Source organism: Electrophorus electricus, chromosome 3 (genome assembly GCF_041902795.1).
Source record: "Electrophorus electricus isolate QZ-2024a chromosome 3, ASM4190279v1, whole genome shotgun sequence".
NCBI classification, from domain to species: domain Eukaryota; kingdom Metazoa; phylum Chordata; class Actinopteri; order Gymnotiformes; family Gymnotidae; genus Electrophorus; species Electrophorus electricus.
The window spans coordinates 29,328,925-29,346,355 of record NC_137499.1 but is presented as its reverse complement, the minus strand read 5'-3'; the positions used below and the strand labels follow the sequence as shown (position 1 = coordinate 29,346,355).

The 17,431-nt window shown below is 37.3% G+C and overlaps 1 pseudogene and 1 gene segment (V, D, J or C); both read left to right on the top strand.

Annotated features, from left to right (window-relative positions):
• Positions 1 to 3,004: 3,004 nt before the first annotated feature.
• LOC113568272 (Ig heavy chain V region 5A-like) lies at positions 3,005 to 7,452 on the top strand. The segment is given in 7 exon segments: positions 3,005 to 3,096; positions 4,076 to 4,199; positions 4,298 to 4,884; positions 5,274 to 5,373; positions 5,500 to 6,612; positions 6,820 to 6,936; positions 7,038 to 7,452. Coding segments are annotated over 3 exon segments (420 nt in total).
• Positions 6,894 to 7,357, top strand: LOC118241171 (Ig heavy chain V region pseudogene; annotated as a pseudogene).
• Positions 7,453 to 17,431: the final 9,979 nt, after the last annotated feature.

The window sequence follows — 17,431 nt, the reverse complement described above, 5'->3', positions numbered from 1 at the left end:
TGCAGCCAGGCCAGAGTCTGTCCATCAACTGCAAAGTCTCATATTCTGTTACTAGCTGGGGCACATCTTGGATCCGACAACCTGCAGGAAAAGCCCTAGAGTGGATTGGGTATATCTATAGTAGTGGGAGTACAGCTTACAGTGATAAATTAAAAAACAAGTTCAGCATCTCTAGAGACACTGGCAGTAACACAATAACATTACAAGGACAGAATCTGCAAACTGAAGACACAGCTGTGTATTACTGTGCCAGAGAGTCACAGTAAGAAGAGCTAGTGGTTACACATTACAAAAACCTTGTGAGTTTGGTTTGTGATGCACTCTCAAGGCAACCATTTAATCCAATATCCTTACATGGACTATCAAAATGAAAGCTCTGATATTTTCTTTATGTCTCTGTTCAGCATTTAGCTACTATGCTGCACTTAAAACTCTGACGGGCCAGGCAAAGTCAGATGCTTGCAGATATAAAATATGAGATTTATTTGTGCTCAAAACCAGGGTCAATAACAGAAGGACAAAATCAGGGGTAATCCAAATCATGAATGAAAAAGCAGTCCATGTCAAAAACCAGCAAAACCATTCAAAAACCAGGCAGATTAATCCAAAAGGGGCAGGCAAAAATCAGAGGCGAGAAACTCAAAAACTAGATTCAATACACACAAAGGTAATCAAGGAATTAATGCTCTGCATGCTCAGACTAACAACGGTGGCAATACTTTGCAACACAATGTAGATTTAGACAGCCTTATCTACGTATTCCTAAGTGAACACAGGTGACTTCAATACTCTGGTAATGATGATCCAATCGAAATTTCATGGTTGGATGAGTCGTTGGTTGGGTGATGAACAGCCTGCTGGGTAGTGTAGTTTATTAGGGGTCAGGCAGTATAACAAAAACCAATTGTTAGAGAACCTTAGAAGTACCCAGCATGACATGTTTTTATAACAAGTTGTAATGATGCCAAGCACCTCAATGATCTGGGTTGTAACTCACACACATACTGACTCATTAACTCACTCACATTTAACATAATTCACTACAAGAGTGCACTGTTAGCACTGAAGTAGCTTTGGTGCTTCTCATCAATGATGCTGTATGTCCTTGTTATTATATAGCTGTCTTGGACAGTATTGCATGTGAGTTTTGCACTGCTGCTATTACTGTAATCAAGCATATTTTATTTTGCGGTTAAGTTGAAGGGAACAAGTGAGGCAGAACATTTCTATATCATGTAAGTTTATAAATAGAGTTGAATGAAAGTACATATGTAGAACACAGTTGCTATAGAATTATTGCTTAATTTTTCACTACCGCTTACTCCAGGAAAGGGCTTGCAGTGGATCAGAATAATCTGGATCAGTGGAGCCAAACACTCCGGACGATCCTTTAAGAATCATTTAACGTGCTGTACTGAGACATCAGATGCCTTGTGTCAAAAGTCCCAGCTGTTTCTTGTTGTGATATGACCAGTACTTTGGTACAGTGCTGTGTGATTAATAATAAATACAAGTCACGTTTCTAATGAAATGGTTCACTTTCCAGGCAGGATTAAACGTATCTAACAATTATTGTTAGATCACTGGATTGTAAGTGTCATGTCTGCTCAGGACGCTTCCATTCACATTAGCAGAGATCACAGTCTCCAGAGCATTAGGAATCTTTTATTCACCTTTTTCTAATTGTAAGTCTTGTTATTCCTTGTATTTAAGCCCTGTACAAAGTGTTGATCCCTAACTTTGTTCCTGGATCTGTTTGTGACAGTAGGAATGTTTAGTCTTGAAGACAATTTTGGGGGGCAATCTTGGGGACAATTTTCATTGCTTCTAATTATTTTATAAATGTGGACTGCATGAAAGCACACATTAATATTTTTTCAGGGGGGTGAAGCAGATTTACTGCATTTACATTATCACCATTTGACATATGCAGTTTTGTTCTGGAAAGTATAGTAAAAGCATTTGACATTAACTTGTTCACTAATCTAGTAATAGTTTTTAGATCATGACATAGATCTAGTTTCTCATGCTTTGACAGACAGACATTATAAATCTCATGAATGTAACTGGGACATTCTTTCATGCTTACATGCACTGATTCCATCAGGCTCCTGGTAAAGGATTCAAAAATCTAATTTACTATTATTCTGAGAGTAGCAAGAACACAGCCCAGACAGTACAAGGAAGGTTCACAGCATCTAAGGAGAGCTCTAATTTCTACTTGCATATGAGTCAACTGAAGCCAGAATACTCTGCTGTGTATTACTGTGCTAGAGAGTCAATGTGCTGAAACTGATACATCTTGGGAGATTTCATTTCTTTTTGCCATGTTCTCTGTATGTAGATTAACTGTTGGTCAGCTGTCCATAAATCCAACAATCAGACTATGTAGTGTGAAGCAGTTTCCAAGAATGTACCCCAAATTATTGTAGGCTATGTGATTTCAGACATTTATCTTATTCAAGGAATCTAACCAAGTTTCCTTGCATATATGGAAGTGTTTACCTTGTTATAAATTATTTTTCTAATGCAATCTAATGTAATCAGCATAATTCACTCCTGCACAGGTTAGGTCTCCTGGGGACTCAGAAAACGTGTCAGGTCCCTGGATATGCTGTCACTGATGCTGAGACAGGTTTGACCAGACAGAGTCCAAGGTAAGGGATGCAGTTTTTTTAAATCAATGATATGTTTGTATTTTATCGTCACACAACTTTACTATAATTGTGAAATTTGAATTTCTTGATTCTTATTGAATTTAATACTAAAGGCATGTCCAACACAAACCTAAATATATAAACTCATCTTAAAAACCAAGATCAATAAAAATATTAATTCATGTTCCATTTGCACCACAGCAGGGTGCACCCCTCACTAAAAATACAAACATGTCTAATGTACCCTCACTAGCCATGCAGCATTTGTCATGTGATTGACTTGTTATGCAAAGGTCTCATGGAACTTCCTTATATTTAGAGGAACAGGCTGACAGTCTGTAGATGAACTCCGGGTGTCTAATAACTCTAATGAGTTTCAGCTCTAACCAAACCATGTTCCTCACATCTATGCTGGTGCTGTTACTGCTGATTACAACACGTGAGTCTTGTATCTGTTAGTAACCATTTTAAAGCATAATGATCATTTTAATGCACTGTGATATTATTTGCTTTGTGCATCTGTTTAGGTGTGCAGTCCCAGGTTGTCCTCACCCAGTCTGAGCAGTCACTAGTAGTTGCTCCAGGTGGATCTCATAAACTGACCTGTGCCTGTAGTGGGTTCAACTTGGGCAGCTATAGGATGCACTGGATCCGTCAGGCTCCTGGGACAGGACTGGAATGGATCATGCACTACTACACTGACTCTAGTAAAGGCACAGCCCAGGCAGTACAGGGCAGGTTTAGTGGATCCAAAGACAGCTCTAATTTCTACCTTCATATGAGTCAACTGAAGCCAGAGGACACTGCCATGTATTACTGTGCTAGAGAGTCACTGTGAGAGGACTCATACAGACAGCTGTACAATAACTCTAAAATAAAAAATATAGTAAAATGAGCAGTAGGAAAACACTGGTCAAAAAGGCAGTGATCCTCATAGTAAAATTGTAGCATGCTACTTTTAATCTGAACTTTTATATATATATATATATTTCATACAGTCATCATAAAACATAAAATCCATTTAAACATCATATGATAAGAATTCTTTCTTTCTTTCTTTCTTTCTTTCTTTCTTTCTTTCAAACATCATTAAGAAGTATTTGCTGTGCTTCTTGTCTATTTTCAAAAGTTTGTAAAGCCTCAACATAACATAAATTTTGTTTGTCATTCATATCCCCATCCTTCTATTTGCAATAAAAAGATTTACGAGGATCTCCTCATAAAGATGTTAAGAGGAGTACCGCATGTTAGAGATCAGTGTGAATTCTGCCCAGAAAATATTCCCCTTATATTTCACGTGTATTCCAGTAGAGTGCGCCTTTCACTTTAAAAGCAAAACAATCTGATTTAACTGCAGTCAGTAATTTTTTATGCTGTTCCCTCATTATGCAAATTTTTCATTGAACTTTTCTGTACAGAAATAAGAAGAGAGACATTCTGCAGAGGATCTCTGACACTGTGTCACAAGGATCTTATTTATCATGTCTGGATTCATTCATGCCATGTTCCTCATATGTTCACTGCTGCTACTGATTGCCACTTGTGAGTCTGTAACTCTTGTACTGGAAAACCACAATAAATCCTTAAATGGACTATGAAAATGAAATCTCTAATAATGTTTTCTTTATGTCTCTGTTTAGGTGTCCACTCTCAGATTGTCCTCACATAGCCTGAGGAGTCAGTAGTAGTGGCTCCAGGTGGATCCCACAAACTGACCTGTGCCTGCAGTGGATTCAGTGTGGGAGCTGCTGATGTGCACTGGATTCGTCAGGCTTCCCTTTTACACGACATACTTAAAGATGATTTATTTTAGGACTAGTGGAAATGGGCTGTTTTTCCAACATGTGGAGACAATTTGCTATCTGTTAGTCATAGGCTTACTTTTTAAAGTTCTAATATAAGGACTTTTTCAACAATTGTTTTATACTTATGAAACACTACAAGAGCATATCTGTTGACATATAAGTAAAAATATAAATGCATTAAATAGACCAATAAATTTAACAGTGAGTCCTGATGTCCCATACCAGTTTGTCCTCACACAGTCTGTGCATTCATTGTAGTGGCTCCTGATGGAGCCCACACACTGATCTTTGCCTACAGAGGGTTCAGTGTTGGAGAGTCCAAAAATCAGCATGTGCTGGATCTGCCAGGTTCCTGGGAAAAGACTCAAGTGGATTGTTTTCTATTATTCTGAGTAGCAAGAGCTCAGCTCATGCAGTACAGGGTAGGTTACCAGCATCTACTGAAACTATATTACAAACTTGATTGTGATAAAGATTATGATTTAAAACATTGAAGTTTATTAAGAAATGTTTCCTTTGCAACCTTGTAGGATCATGAATGTTTCCTTTCCTAAAAGGAAAAAAAATCAAAAATAAACAAAGAAACAAATAATTAGCTGAATGTGAGACATCATGAGATTGTATTTTTATAGCCACTGTTTTCTTTGTACTTTTAAAATAATGGCTTCTTATGTTTCTTTATGTTTATTCTCAAAAAGCAGCTTGCAGTGACATTGCACTTGTCCATAATCCATGTCTTAAATACCTTTTTCTTTCATGGGTATCCAGATATGCAAATGCAAGCTTCCCACCTCAATCTCTCTCTATTTAGGTGATGAGGCAGTTAAGCTATGGAGAGCAGAGATCACTCCAGAACAACAACACAACCATGTTCTCCACACCTCTTCTGCTCCTGCTGGCAGCTGCATCCTGTGAGTTATTGATTTATGTATTTAACTTCCTGCAAACACAGTCCTATTTTGATGACTTTTAAATTCAAGATTGAAGTGTAATTTTTTTTATTGGCAGTTAATTACATCATATTATTTTATTTACAGATGTGCATGGTGAAGAACTGACTCAGCCTGCTTCCATGACAGTGCAGCCAGGCCAGAGTCTGTCCATCAACTGCAAAGTCTCATATTCAGTTACTAGCTGGTACACAGCTTGGATCCGACAACCTGCAGGAAAAGCCCTAGAGTGGATTGGGTATATCAGTAATAGTGGGGGTACAGCTTACAGTGATAAACTAAAAAACAAGTTCAGCATCTCTAGAGACACTGGCAGTAACACAATAACATTACAAGGACAGAATCTGCAAACTGAAGACACAGCTATGTATTACTGTGCAAGAGACTCACAGTAAGAAGAGCTAGTGGTTACGCTTTACAAAAACCTTGTGAACTTGGTTTGTGATGCACTCCCAAGGCAACCATTTAATCCAATAAATGCTTATGGATTCATCTCAGTTCAGATTGCCATGTTAGTCAAATTTGAAATGAAATGAAAATATAATTTATATTTAGAATAGCTTAATATATAGAACAGGTAAAAGGATTGGTGAGGTTTTCAGTTCTAGCTAACTGACCAGTTGCACAAAAACCATGTTCCTCATATTTACACTGAAGCTGGTGATAACCAGATTTAGATTTATTTGAATGAGGACTGCAGACCATCAGTTTTAAGGCATAATAGGGATTAATTTTATTATTTTATTATTTATAATTTTACCAATTAATCCAGTAAATGCTTATGGATTCATATCAGTTCAGATTGCCATGTAATGCAAATTTCTCAATTAAGAATTCATTAATATATAGAATAACTTAAATAGAACAGGTAGAAGGATTGGTGAGGTTTTCAGTTCTAGCTAACTGACCAGTTTCCATTCTACAGAAACCATGTTCCTCACATTTCACTGACACTGCTGATAAACAGATTTAGATTTCTATCAATGAGGACTGTAGACTAAAGCACAATAGGGATTATTCTTATTTTCTGTAGTAACGTTTGTTTAGGAGTCCAAACCCAGATTGTCCTCACCCAGTCTGAGCAGTCAGTAGCAGCCATTCCAGGTGCTGTCCTACAAACTGAACTTTGTCTGCAGTGGATTCAGTGTGTGGGCACTGATGTACTGAATATGTCAGACTCCAGATAAAGGACTTGAACAGGTCATGTATTATCACTCTGAATTTTTTTGATTGATTTTTATTCAGTGTATCTCCAACAGTAAAATCATTCATCTTTACTCATGTTCAGTCATATACCACCAGTAGACTCTGCCCCTCGCTGAAAATGTACTTAACATCCATCCTGTGTTGTTTCATGACACTGACTTGTTATGCAAATTTCTCATTGAACCCTTTTCCTATATTTAGTGGAACAGGTAGAAAGTTTGAAGAGGATCTCCAGGTAGCTTTCTGCTCCAAGAACATCCAGTTCTAAACCAACCATGTTTGTCACATCTACATTGCTGCTGGTGCTGGTTGCTACATGTGAGTCTTTCATCTGTCTCAGTGACAAACTACATTAAAAGAGAAAATTGGAAAGGAATTTAATCCACTGTGCCAATGTTTCTTTGTCTATCTGTTTTTAGGTGTCCACGCTCAGGTTGTCCTCACCCAGTCTGAGCAGTCAGTAGTAGCCTTTCCAGGTGGATCCCACAAACTGACCTGTGCCTGTAGTGGATTCAGTGTGGGGGGCACTAACATGTACTGGATCCGTCAGGCTCCTGGAAAAGGACTGGAATGGATCATTTACTATTATTCTGAGAGTAGCAAGAACACAGCCCAGGCAGTACAGGGCAGGTTCACAGCATCCAAGGACAGCTCTAATTTCTACCTGCATACGAATCAACTGAAGCCAGAAGACACTGCTGTGTGTTACTGTGCTAGAGAGTCACTGTGCTGGGACTGATACAGACAGCTGTACAGAAACCCTGCAAGGAGATGCCAAAGAGAAGCAGCAAAACAATGTGTTGTTTAGAAGTTACTAATATCAATAAATGTAAAATAAACTGCCTACAAATGAATATACTCATATTTTATATTACATATATTTATTATGTGACCAAAATTGAACAAAATGAATGAAAGAATAGGCAGAATAGATGAGAATAGTTACAAACTGAGCTTGGTTACAGCCCCTAAAAAGTAATTTGACATGACAATGAAATTACATAGAACAATGAAAAGCTGGCAATACAATACAAACTAAGGAAAAAGTTAATAATTGCCCAATCTATATAGTGAGTGATGCGTATTATGTTTATTCTTGCATATCGATGAAGGCTGTTAGACATTACTTTATTGTGAGCAGTATCACGTAATAATATTAGGAAAGTATAAGACTGCAATGTGTAAACCCAAAATAACTGTAATGTAGGTGGTGTGACAACACAAACAAGAAAAAAAACATCAAACAGTCCAGTGGCAGCAAACGGTCAAACATCATGTACATTCATGGTTACCAACAAGCAACAGAACCCAGACTTGGAATTAAGAAAAAAGGAGGGAAGGAGAGGAATACCTACACAAATATTAATAGAACCAACACGGAGAATCTGGGAATACATATTAAGGGGAACAATACACATGAAGACCAAAATAGAAGCAGGCTACAACAAAATAAAAATGACACAAGCAGCAATACGAACAAATAACACAAGCAATAACAAACAAGGTATGGAGTAACAGTGACTAATGATGATACTGAACACACACAGGATATATATGCATGTACTTATGAGAACTGAACAAGACACAGGTGATACAAATGAGACAGGGAAAACGAAAACGGACCAGAACAGGAACGGAGAATATGAAACAATGACATGAGGCAGGGAAACCATGGAGACAAAGATGCTAGGAGGGGCCAATCAGCCAATCATGACAGGTGCTGGCAAGTTCAAGGGGTGGGACAGCCCAGGTGCATGCACATAGGGTGCTGTTCACGTCATGAAAAAGTTTGAAAACAGGTGGCATTTAAATGACTTCTTGAGTTTACCAGCATAATTCACCCCTGTTCAGGTTAGGTCTCCTGGGGACTTAGTAAATGTGTCACGTCTCTGGATCTGAGATCACTGGTGCTAGGGCAGGTTTGACCAGATGGAGTCCAAGGTAAGGGATGCAGTTACCTGAAATCAATTATGTGTATTTTACAGACATACAGCTTTTCTATAACAGTAGAATTTTAATTTCTTGATTCTTACTCAATTTAATACTCAAGGCATGTCCAGCACAAAACTTAAAAATGCAAAGTCATGTTAAAGACCAAGATCACTACTCAGTATTCATTCATGTTTCACTTACACTACAGTTGGGTGCACCCCTCACTGAAAATACAAACATGTCTAATGTACCCTCACTAACCATGCAGCATTTGTCATGTGATTGACTTGTTATGCAAAATTCTCATGGAACTTCTTTATATTTAGAGGAGCAGGCTGAAAGTCTGTAGATGATTTCCAGGTGTCTAATAACTCTAATGAGTTTCAGCTCCAACCAAACCATGTTCCTCACATCTACGCTGGTGCTGTTACTGCTGATTACAACACGTGAGTCTTGTATCTATTAGTAACCATTTTGAAGCATAATGATAATTTTAATGCACTGTGATATTATTTCCTTTGTGCATCTGTTTAGGTGTCCAGTCCCAGGTTGTCCTCACCCAGTCTGAGCAGTCAGTAGCAGTCACTCCAGGTGGATCCCACAAACTGACCTGTGCCTGCAGTGGATTCAGTGTGGGGGGTACTCACATGCACTGGATCCGGCAAGCTCCTGGGAAAGGACTCGAATGGATCATTTACTATTATTCTGAGAGTAGCAAGAGCACAGCCCAGGCAGTACAGGGCAGGTTCACAGCATCTAAGGACAGCTCTAATTTCTACCTGCATATGAGTCAACTGAAGCCAGAAGACTCTGCTGTGTATTACTGTGCTAGAGAGTCACAGTGAGAGAGGACAGAGGGAAAGCTGTACAAAAACACTTCCTCATTCATTTCAGTGTAGATGAAAATTAAGAGATCTCAGACAGAGTAACATATTTCACTTACTTTTCCATGTTATGATGTCAAACATTCCAGTGACATGAAACTGTTGTGAAATGCTGTGTGTGTGTGCGTGTGTGTGTGTGTGTGTGTGTGTGAATGCTGAGCTTATTAAGGAAAACCATGTGATTATCTTAAACATGCTTTTGTTACAATTATTTTGAATCTCTTGCTTTCCTGCCTGCCATGTGGGAGTAATCATAAGCATCAATATGCACATTTTTGTTTGTTATGTAGTTTTTCTGTTTCTGTACATGTGCATGCTCTCTCTCTCTTTTTCTCTCTCTCTCTCTCTTTCTCTCTCTCTCTCTCTCTCTCTCTCTCTCTCTCACATACACACACACACACACACACACACTTACTTATGATAATCATTTATATGGCAGAGAAGTGTTAGTTATATTGCACTTCGTGTCTAAAAATGATAGCGACGCAATCTCACGGACAGTAAAAAAGGTAAGTCAGGTGTCTCAAAAGGTTTCATTTTTGGACTAAAACATTCATTAGCTTGTGTCATTTTTTGCATGTACGTGGCACACAAATAGTTGTTTCCTGTCAGAGCATGTAGGTAGGAAATATTTAGAATACTTACATTTTAAAGTTTAAGCGCTGAATCTCCCTCTTGAGCGAAATTACAGTGGTGACCTGTTATGTTGATCGCAGCCATCTTAGCTGGTCTGTTGTAAAGAGTGCCACTAAACACTAGTGTTTATCTCCTGTCTCTGCTACACATGTAAAAAGAAATCCTGATGCCTGACAGAGCATGTATATTTTAACAGAAGTGATAAACAAACAACTTGTTGTAGGACAATGACTGGGAATAAACAAGCCATATTAGTCCTAGTATAAATCCACAGGAAAATGTGAGACTATGTGCAGAGGGAACAGAGAGCAAGGTTTATGTACACTGCCTGATAGTGCCAGAAATTAATGACAGAGCGGGCGAGTGTAAGAACTGACTACACGCACACAGGGTTAGTGTCAGTGACTCCACTACTGGGGAGGAATCTGGAAGCGGTATAGTTAAGTTCCTCCAGGACCATGGTGCAACACAAAACATCAGTGCAACAGAAAACATGCTACACAAGTGCAAACAGTTCGATATAGTGCAAAATGTCATAAACATTAAATAAACAATAATAAATACAGGACAGGACAAATACAAAATGAGTAGACAGTGCAGTTATTTAGTCCAGTACACAGTACTAAGAATATGTAAAGTGAGTTGTGCATAGGAGTCAGTGACATGCTATACTGAACATAGCAGTCACTGGTAGCAGCCAGAACAGTTCACAGTACAGTGCTGGTTTAGTACAGTACTCTAGCAGCAAGTCGGATAATGTGCAAGACTACAACAGGAGTGCATAGTTTATTTGTGTGAAGTTTGACTTCAGCACTAGTCCGATGCAAAACAATGTGTGAGTGTGTGTATGGATATGTATGTATGTATGTATGTATGCATGTATGTATGTATGTGTGTATATATGTATGTATGTATGTATGTATGTGTGTATATATGTATGTATGTATGTATGTGTGTGTGTGAGTGTGTGTGATTATGTATAAGCATGTGTGTATGTGTGTATGTGTGTATGTATATAAAAGTGCCCGTTTTTGGAATCTGAATTGGGATTGTAGTTAGCCAGAGTTCAGGAGTCTAATGGCTTCTGGGAAGAAGCTGTCTGGAGGTGTGGGACTGGATGCTGCAGTACCTTCTTCCAGATGGCAAAAGGGTGAACAGTTCGTGTGAGGGGTGTGTGGGGTCTTTCACAATGTTGGTGGCTTTCCGGATGCAGCGTGTTGTGTAGATGTTCGTGATGGAGGAAAGAGAGACCCCAATGATCTTCTCAGCTGTTCTCATTATTTTCTGGAGGGTCTTGCGGTCAAAGGCGGTGCAGTTCCCAAACCAGGTAATGATGCAGCTGCTCAGGATGCTCTGTATAGTACCTCTATAGAAGGTAGTGAGGATGGGTGATGGCTGATGGGCTTTCCTCAGCTTCTGAAGGAAGTAAAGACATTTCTGGGCTCTCTTGATGATGGAACTAGTGTTCAGGGCCCAGGTGAGGTTCTCCGCTAAGTGATCACCAAGGAACTTGATGTTCTTGATGATCTCCACTGAGGAGCCGTTGATGGCAAGCGGGGAGTAATCTCGCCTTGCTCTCCTGAAGTCAACAACCATATCTTTTGTCTTGTCGACATTCAGAAACAGGTTGTTGACCTTACACCAGCTCACCAGTTCATATAATTGGATTAACGGACTGAATTATTACATAGGTCTTTATTACAATTTTATTATTAGATATTTAACTTGGAAATATCAAAATAACCTACTGCTACTGTACACGCTGGACATGGCAGCCTGCAGGAAGAACTCTGGAGTGGATTCGGCAAATATGTGGTAGCGGTAACGTCTACTACAGTGATTAACTGAAGAGTAGGTTTCAAGTTTCCAGAGACACTAGCAGCACAGTAACCTTTCAAAGGCAGAATCTGCAGAAAGAAGAAAAAGCTGTCTATTACTGTGCTCATGAACCACGGTGACATAATTCAGCAACATTCCTGTTCAAAAATAACCTCTGAAGAAAACATTGTTACTGTGAGAGTCTGTTAAAATAAAATAAAAAAGTATATAGTGAATTAACATGACCACATGTTTATTGGTCCTCTGAACTTCTTAATGATACAAAATGGAACTATATCAAATTATATCAACTATATCAACTTTAATAAATTTTATATCAAATAACGACACACCTGTGTTATTGTGTGCATAAACCACAGTGTTACAGTTTAGCTTCCTTGTGCAAAATCATCCATGATTTAGTAATCTTGCAGTCATTTGGAGATCTGTCCTCTGTCACTGCAGTTTGAAATAAGAAGTGAACATTTTTTTGCCAAATAAGTGGTTAATAACAATAAAACTTTCAGTGCCTAATTAGAAGCAGTGAGCTTACAATATTAAATCGAATTCAGTTTGATTAGCTTTTAATATCTAGCCAGAGGCTTAATATTCCATTGATCCTGCATCCTCAAAAATGAATGCAAAGAAATTAGATCTCACCAGCTGGATAGATAGCAGAGAGGAAATAATGATAGTTTGGAACTAACACAAAAACAAGTGGGCATATTTATTATTCAGCCTATTTAGTCTTGCCAAATATGAACATTTAAATCAACTGATGGCATAACATTTTAAGTGATATAACTGCGCCAAAGAATGTAGCTCACCAGACCGACCAAAAGGACAATGGTGAGGTTAAAAATATAAAATTTCAGTGAATATGTACTGCAACTTAAAATATATTTCTAAACTCACAGTTTGTGACTAACAAAAGAATATATTTTAAACACTACATTTTCAGTGTGGTGCCAATTCCAAAAAGTATGTGTTTCTTTAAATTCCATTATTAGTCACATGTGTAAATGCAAATATTGTGTTCAGGCTCCCTTCCTTAAATAGTTCACATACTACAATTAGAACTCCCTCCTCTTAAACCTGAAAAACATAATAATGCTTTCTGCATATTTATTCTTGCTTCTGGTAACTCTGTCCTGTGAGTTTGACTTTATATGAAAACTTTACATTTTGTGTATTACAAAGTGCATTATTCATCTTTCCCTATATTTTGTGGTAATTCTAATACTTTTTACAGGGGTCCGTTCTTATGAACTCACTCAGCCTGAATCCTTAATGATCCATCCATGTCAAACTGTGACCATAAACTGCAAGGTCTCTACTTCAGTAACCAGTGTCCATGTATCTTTGATGCGGCAGGTAGGAGGGAAAGTTCTGGAGTGGATTGGACTAATTTATTCAGGTGGAGACAGACCTTTAAAGAGTCTCTGAAAGACAAGTTCAGCATCTCCAGAGACACTTCCAGGAACACAGTAACATTAAAAGGGCAGAACCTCCAGCATGAAGACACAGCTGTGTGCTACTGTGCGACATCCTCGCAGTGACACAAATTAGAGGCCACAAATGCAAAAACATGGAAGTTCAGTGCAGTCTGCTTTCAGTGAAACACTGAAATGTAAATATACATGTGAAACATGAACAACACAGTCAAGAAATTTTTAACATTCACTTCAGTTCGTACAGAGGATATGCACCTTCTGAATCCAACTCAGTAATTTAATGTATTTATTTTTAGGTTAAATGGTCTAGGTACACTAAAAATGAAAGCTTGGTGTATTGCAACAAACCTGTTTCAAGTAGCATAGTTACACATTTAGTTTCTTATTAAGCAACTGAACAAGATAGAATAGAAATAGATTTATGCTTCACAGATAAATCATTTCTACATTTTCACAAGGATTTAAGCACTGATCTGTTGCTGATCAGTGACCTGATGCTGCTAAGTTTGCCAAGAAATCATTGATAAAGGCCAGGGTCAAACAACCAGCAGACGATTATGCAGAACCAGAGAACTTCTTGTGGAAAACAAGTCTATGAAAAGTCATAAAATACTGCAGGTGATTCTTGGATTCTTCACTCCACATGAACAATGTTAAGCATACCTGGCTAGCTAACATATTCTAATTAAAATATGCAGCGCTATAGAAGTGACCATTTTCTATTACTTTGCCATACTTTTGCAAAAATGTTATTGTTATTTTTATAGGTTTAGAGACTTATTTCAAGTTTTATCATGTTTGTACAAGTATGACACTTAACACAATATATATATATATATATATATATATATATATATATATATATATATATATATATATATATATATATATATATATATATATATTGTACCTGACATAAACTGAGCTACAATGTTAGCTGTCATTATACGCTGTGAATGCAACCCGAAAAGTAGATATAGTTGTAATGTCAACATCAAAATTGTCAAATATAGGTCCAAACATATATTAAATTACTGATAATCACAAAATGGAGGTATCATTTCTGTTTATCTTCTGTAATTTTAAAGTTCCATGTCACAAAATATAATACATTTCACTTTTAATAATGCATGACTTTCAGAGGTAATGGTGCCTGACTTTCAGGAAACACCTGTGTTCTCAGAACTGACACAGTAATGTAAATATATGAATTTAAATATGCTTTGTCACTTTTTCAGTATAGAGTTTTAGAAATAGACTTCAGGCTGTAGACCTTACAAAACATTAATCGAGCTAAACAAAAATAGAGCTAAATTAACATTTTCACAATGTACATCTCGGAGGTATAGAAATAATACTCTGTCCTTTAGTACTCAATCCAGTACTTTCTATATTTAATACTCATTTGATGCTTATATGTTCTTACCATTCTATTGTGATTATCATTCTATTATTGTATCATTCTGTGTGATCATTTTTTTACACACCCAATTTGATAAATAGATTAGAAGAATGAAGGATCGCCTCCTTTTTTTATAAGCTTTTTTTTTTTTTTTTTTTTAAATCAGTTTTACCCAAGGACTCTTACTTTTTCATTCTAAACAATACATTTTATTTCCTGTGAGTAACTCTTTTATTGATATTCTCCAGTGTTATGGATCATTTGTCATGTTAATTGACCAAACCTTTTTGAGATAGATCACAGACAAGCATCCAGATATTACATCTTAGAATTCCTTGGTACCTCAATGACTATAAACAGCACAGGCCTTGACAGGCAAATACCAATCCAATACCTTCTACATGATTTAGGAGGGTATTTCTAATTGTGTAACCCATGACTGGAGACTTATGCAGTCATAGTCTTTGGAAATCATTCTGTAACTCATTTGGATACGGTACATCAAATTGCACCAGAATTCTGTTGTGAAAAGCAGGTAACCAATTATGTGGCTTTTAATATGGTACTCTGGTGTACATGGATTGAATGAAATTGCTGATTCAATATGTTTCTTCACAAGAAGTCATTATTCTAGTGGTTCAAAAATGATTTCTCACAACATTACAACAGACACATTCATTAAAGGGCTCTCTGAGCTGCAGAGTTTTTTCAAAGTCATCATGTTGTCTATCTCTCTATTATTATTTCTGGCAACTGTAAACTGTGTTAATCACTAAAATAACATTACTTCAAAACATTATTTATTTATCAAATTATCATTTAAAATGTTAAATCTTGTTAGTTATTATTATTTTTATTAGACTTAGTAAATGTATATAATTTCCTTAATAAAAAAATATAATCTTTCTTCTGTTTGTTGGCTTTTACAGGTGTTCATTTTATTGAACTTATCCAGTCATTCACTGTAGTTGTACAACCTGGAGGATCATTTACCATCTCTTGTGCATTTTCTGGGATGTGACTCTCTAGCTACTGCCCTCATTGGATATGACAACTTGCAGGCAAACCTTTAGAACACATAGGATATGGATGTACTAGTGTAACAAATGTAAAGGATTCAATAAAGAGCAAGGTCAGTCTTTCTGCCGATACTACCAGCAACAGGTTTTTTAAAACAAATATTGATCTGTGATTGACGTGAAATTAAGGAAGTTACATTTTTATGCAAACCTAACCCCCATATCTGCTGAGAGAAGAAATGCCCACTGGTCATCTTGAACAAAAATCATGTTCTCTAAACTTCTTCTAACTTGTGAGTTGTATACTATACTAATTAAATATTTTCTAGTACAGTACAGAGTGCAGTACAGACTAGTACAGAGTGCAATTTGGTGTTTTGACAGCAACTGATTGTCACCTATTTTAAAACATCATAACTGTTCATGGGTTCTAAAAGTATTGAGCTCATTCAGCCTCCTGTTATGGTTGGTTGATTCCAGGTGAATAATTTTCCATTCCCTGTAAGATTACTGGGTACTTGGCCACAGGAGGGGGGTACACAAACTGAATAAGACACTCAGCACGACAACCAATGGAATGGATTGACTTTTTCCACAGTCTAAAGAGCAAGATCAGTTTCTCTGCAGACACCTCCAGCAACAGTGTATTATTACAGGCCAAAACCTTAACAAAAAAAATCCCCAGTGCCAAAAGCTCACACATATTTGCGCGCGCACACACACACACACACACACACACACACACACACACACACACACACACACACACACACACACACACACACACACAGACACACACACACACACACACAAGTGCACTGCTCTTCTTTGGGTTTTAGACCATTGTCAACATGGCAGTGACACTGAAATGGCAGTGGCAGTGTAGTGGGTGTTGCACTGGTAAGAGTGTCAGATAAATAAAATAAGAAAAAGACAAAAATAAATTTAGATTTTAATTCTGAATCACCAATTTGAAAAAAAAAGCACAAAAAGGTACATTTTTGTGGGTTATAGCCATGAAAATTATTCATTCACATGTGTAGTGAGATATACATATGCAAAGCCATGTACATGTTAATGAACATGAATATCTCATTCCTGTCTGAATCTGAATTACAGCGACTGCTTGCAGTGCCATAAACAGCCAACAGGACTTCCTAAAAATGACCTTCATGTGCATATGTCACATATGTCTTCCACACACAGTATACATTTCATTAAACTCACTGAAAGATGTTTATCATGTCATTCATTGTCATGGACTTCTTATTATAATATGTGTGTGGATTTGGTGTCCTCATATTTGTACGACTTTCTTAAGTTACCATGCAACTATGATCCATTTGAGCAGCATCTCTCAGGTTGCGGAGGATCAGTAAAACATTGGTCAAACGTTTTTAATATATTGCATCATGATGAATGAATGAATGAATGAATGAATGAATGAATAAATCAATTCATATTAATAATATTCACCATATGTACATCATACTGGAATACCATTTACTGGTAAACTGCAAAAACATGACATAAACATAGTCAGCTGACAGACATTATTACAAATTTCTGTTTGTGGGTGTCTCATGAGCCTTTATGCAAATCAGTGGTCCATCACTTAAGCCTCACTACAGAGCTGGAGTGACAGTGCTGTCCACAGCAGTCCATCAG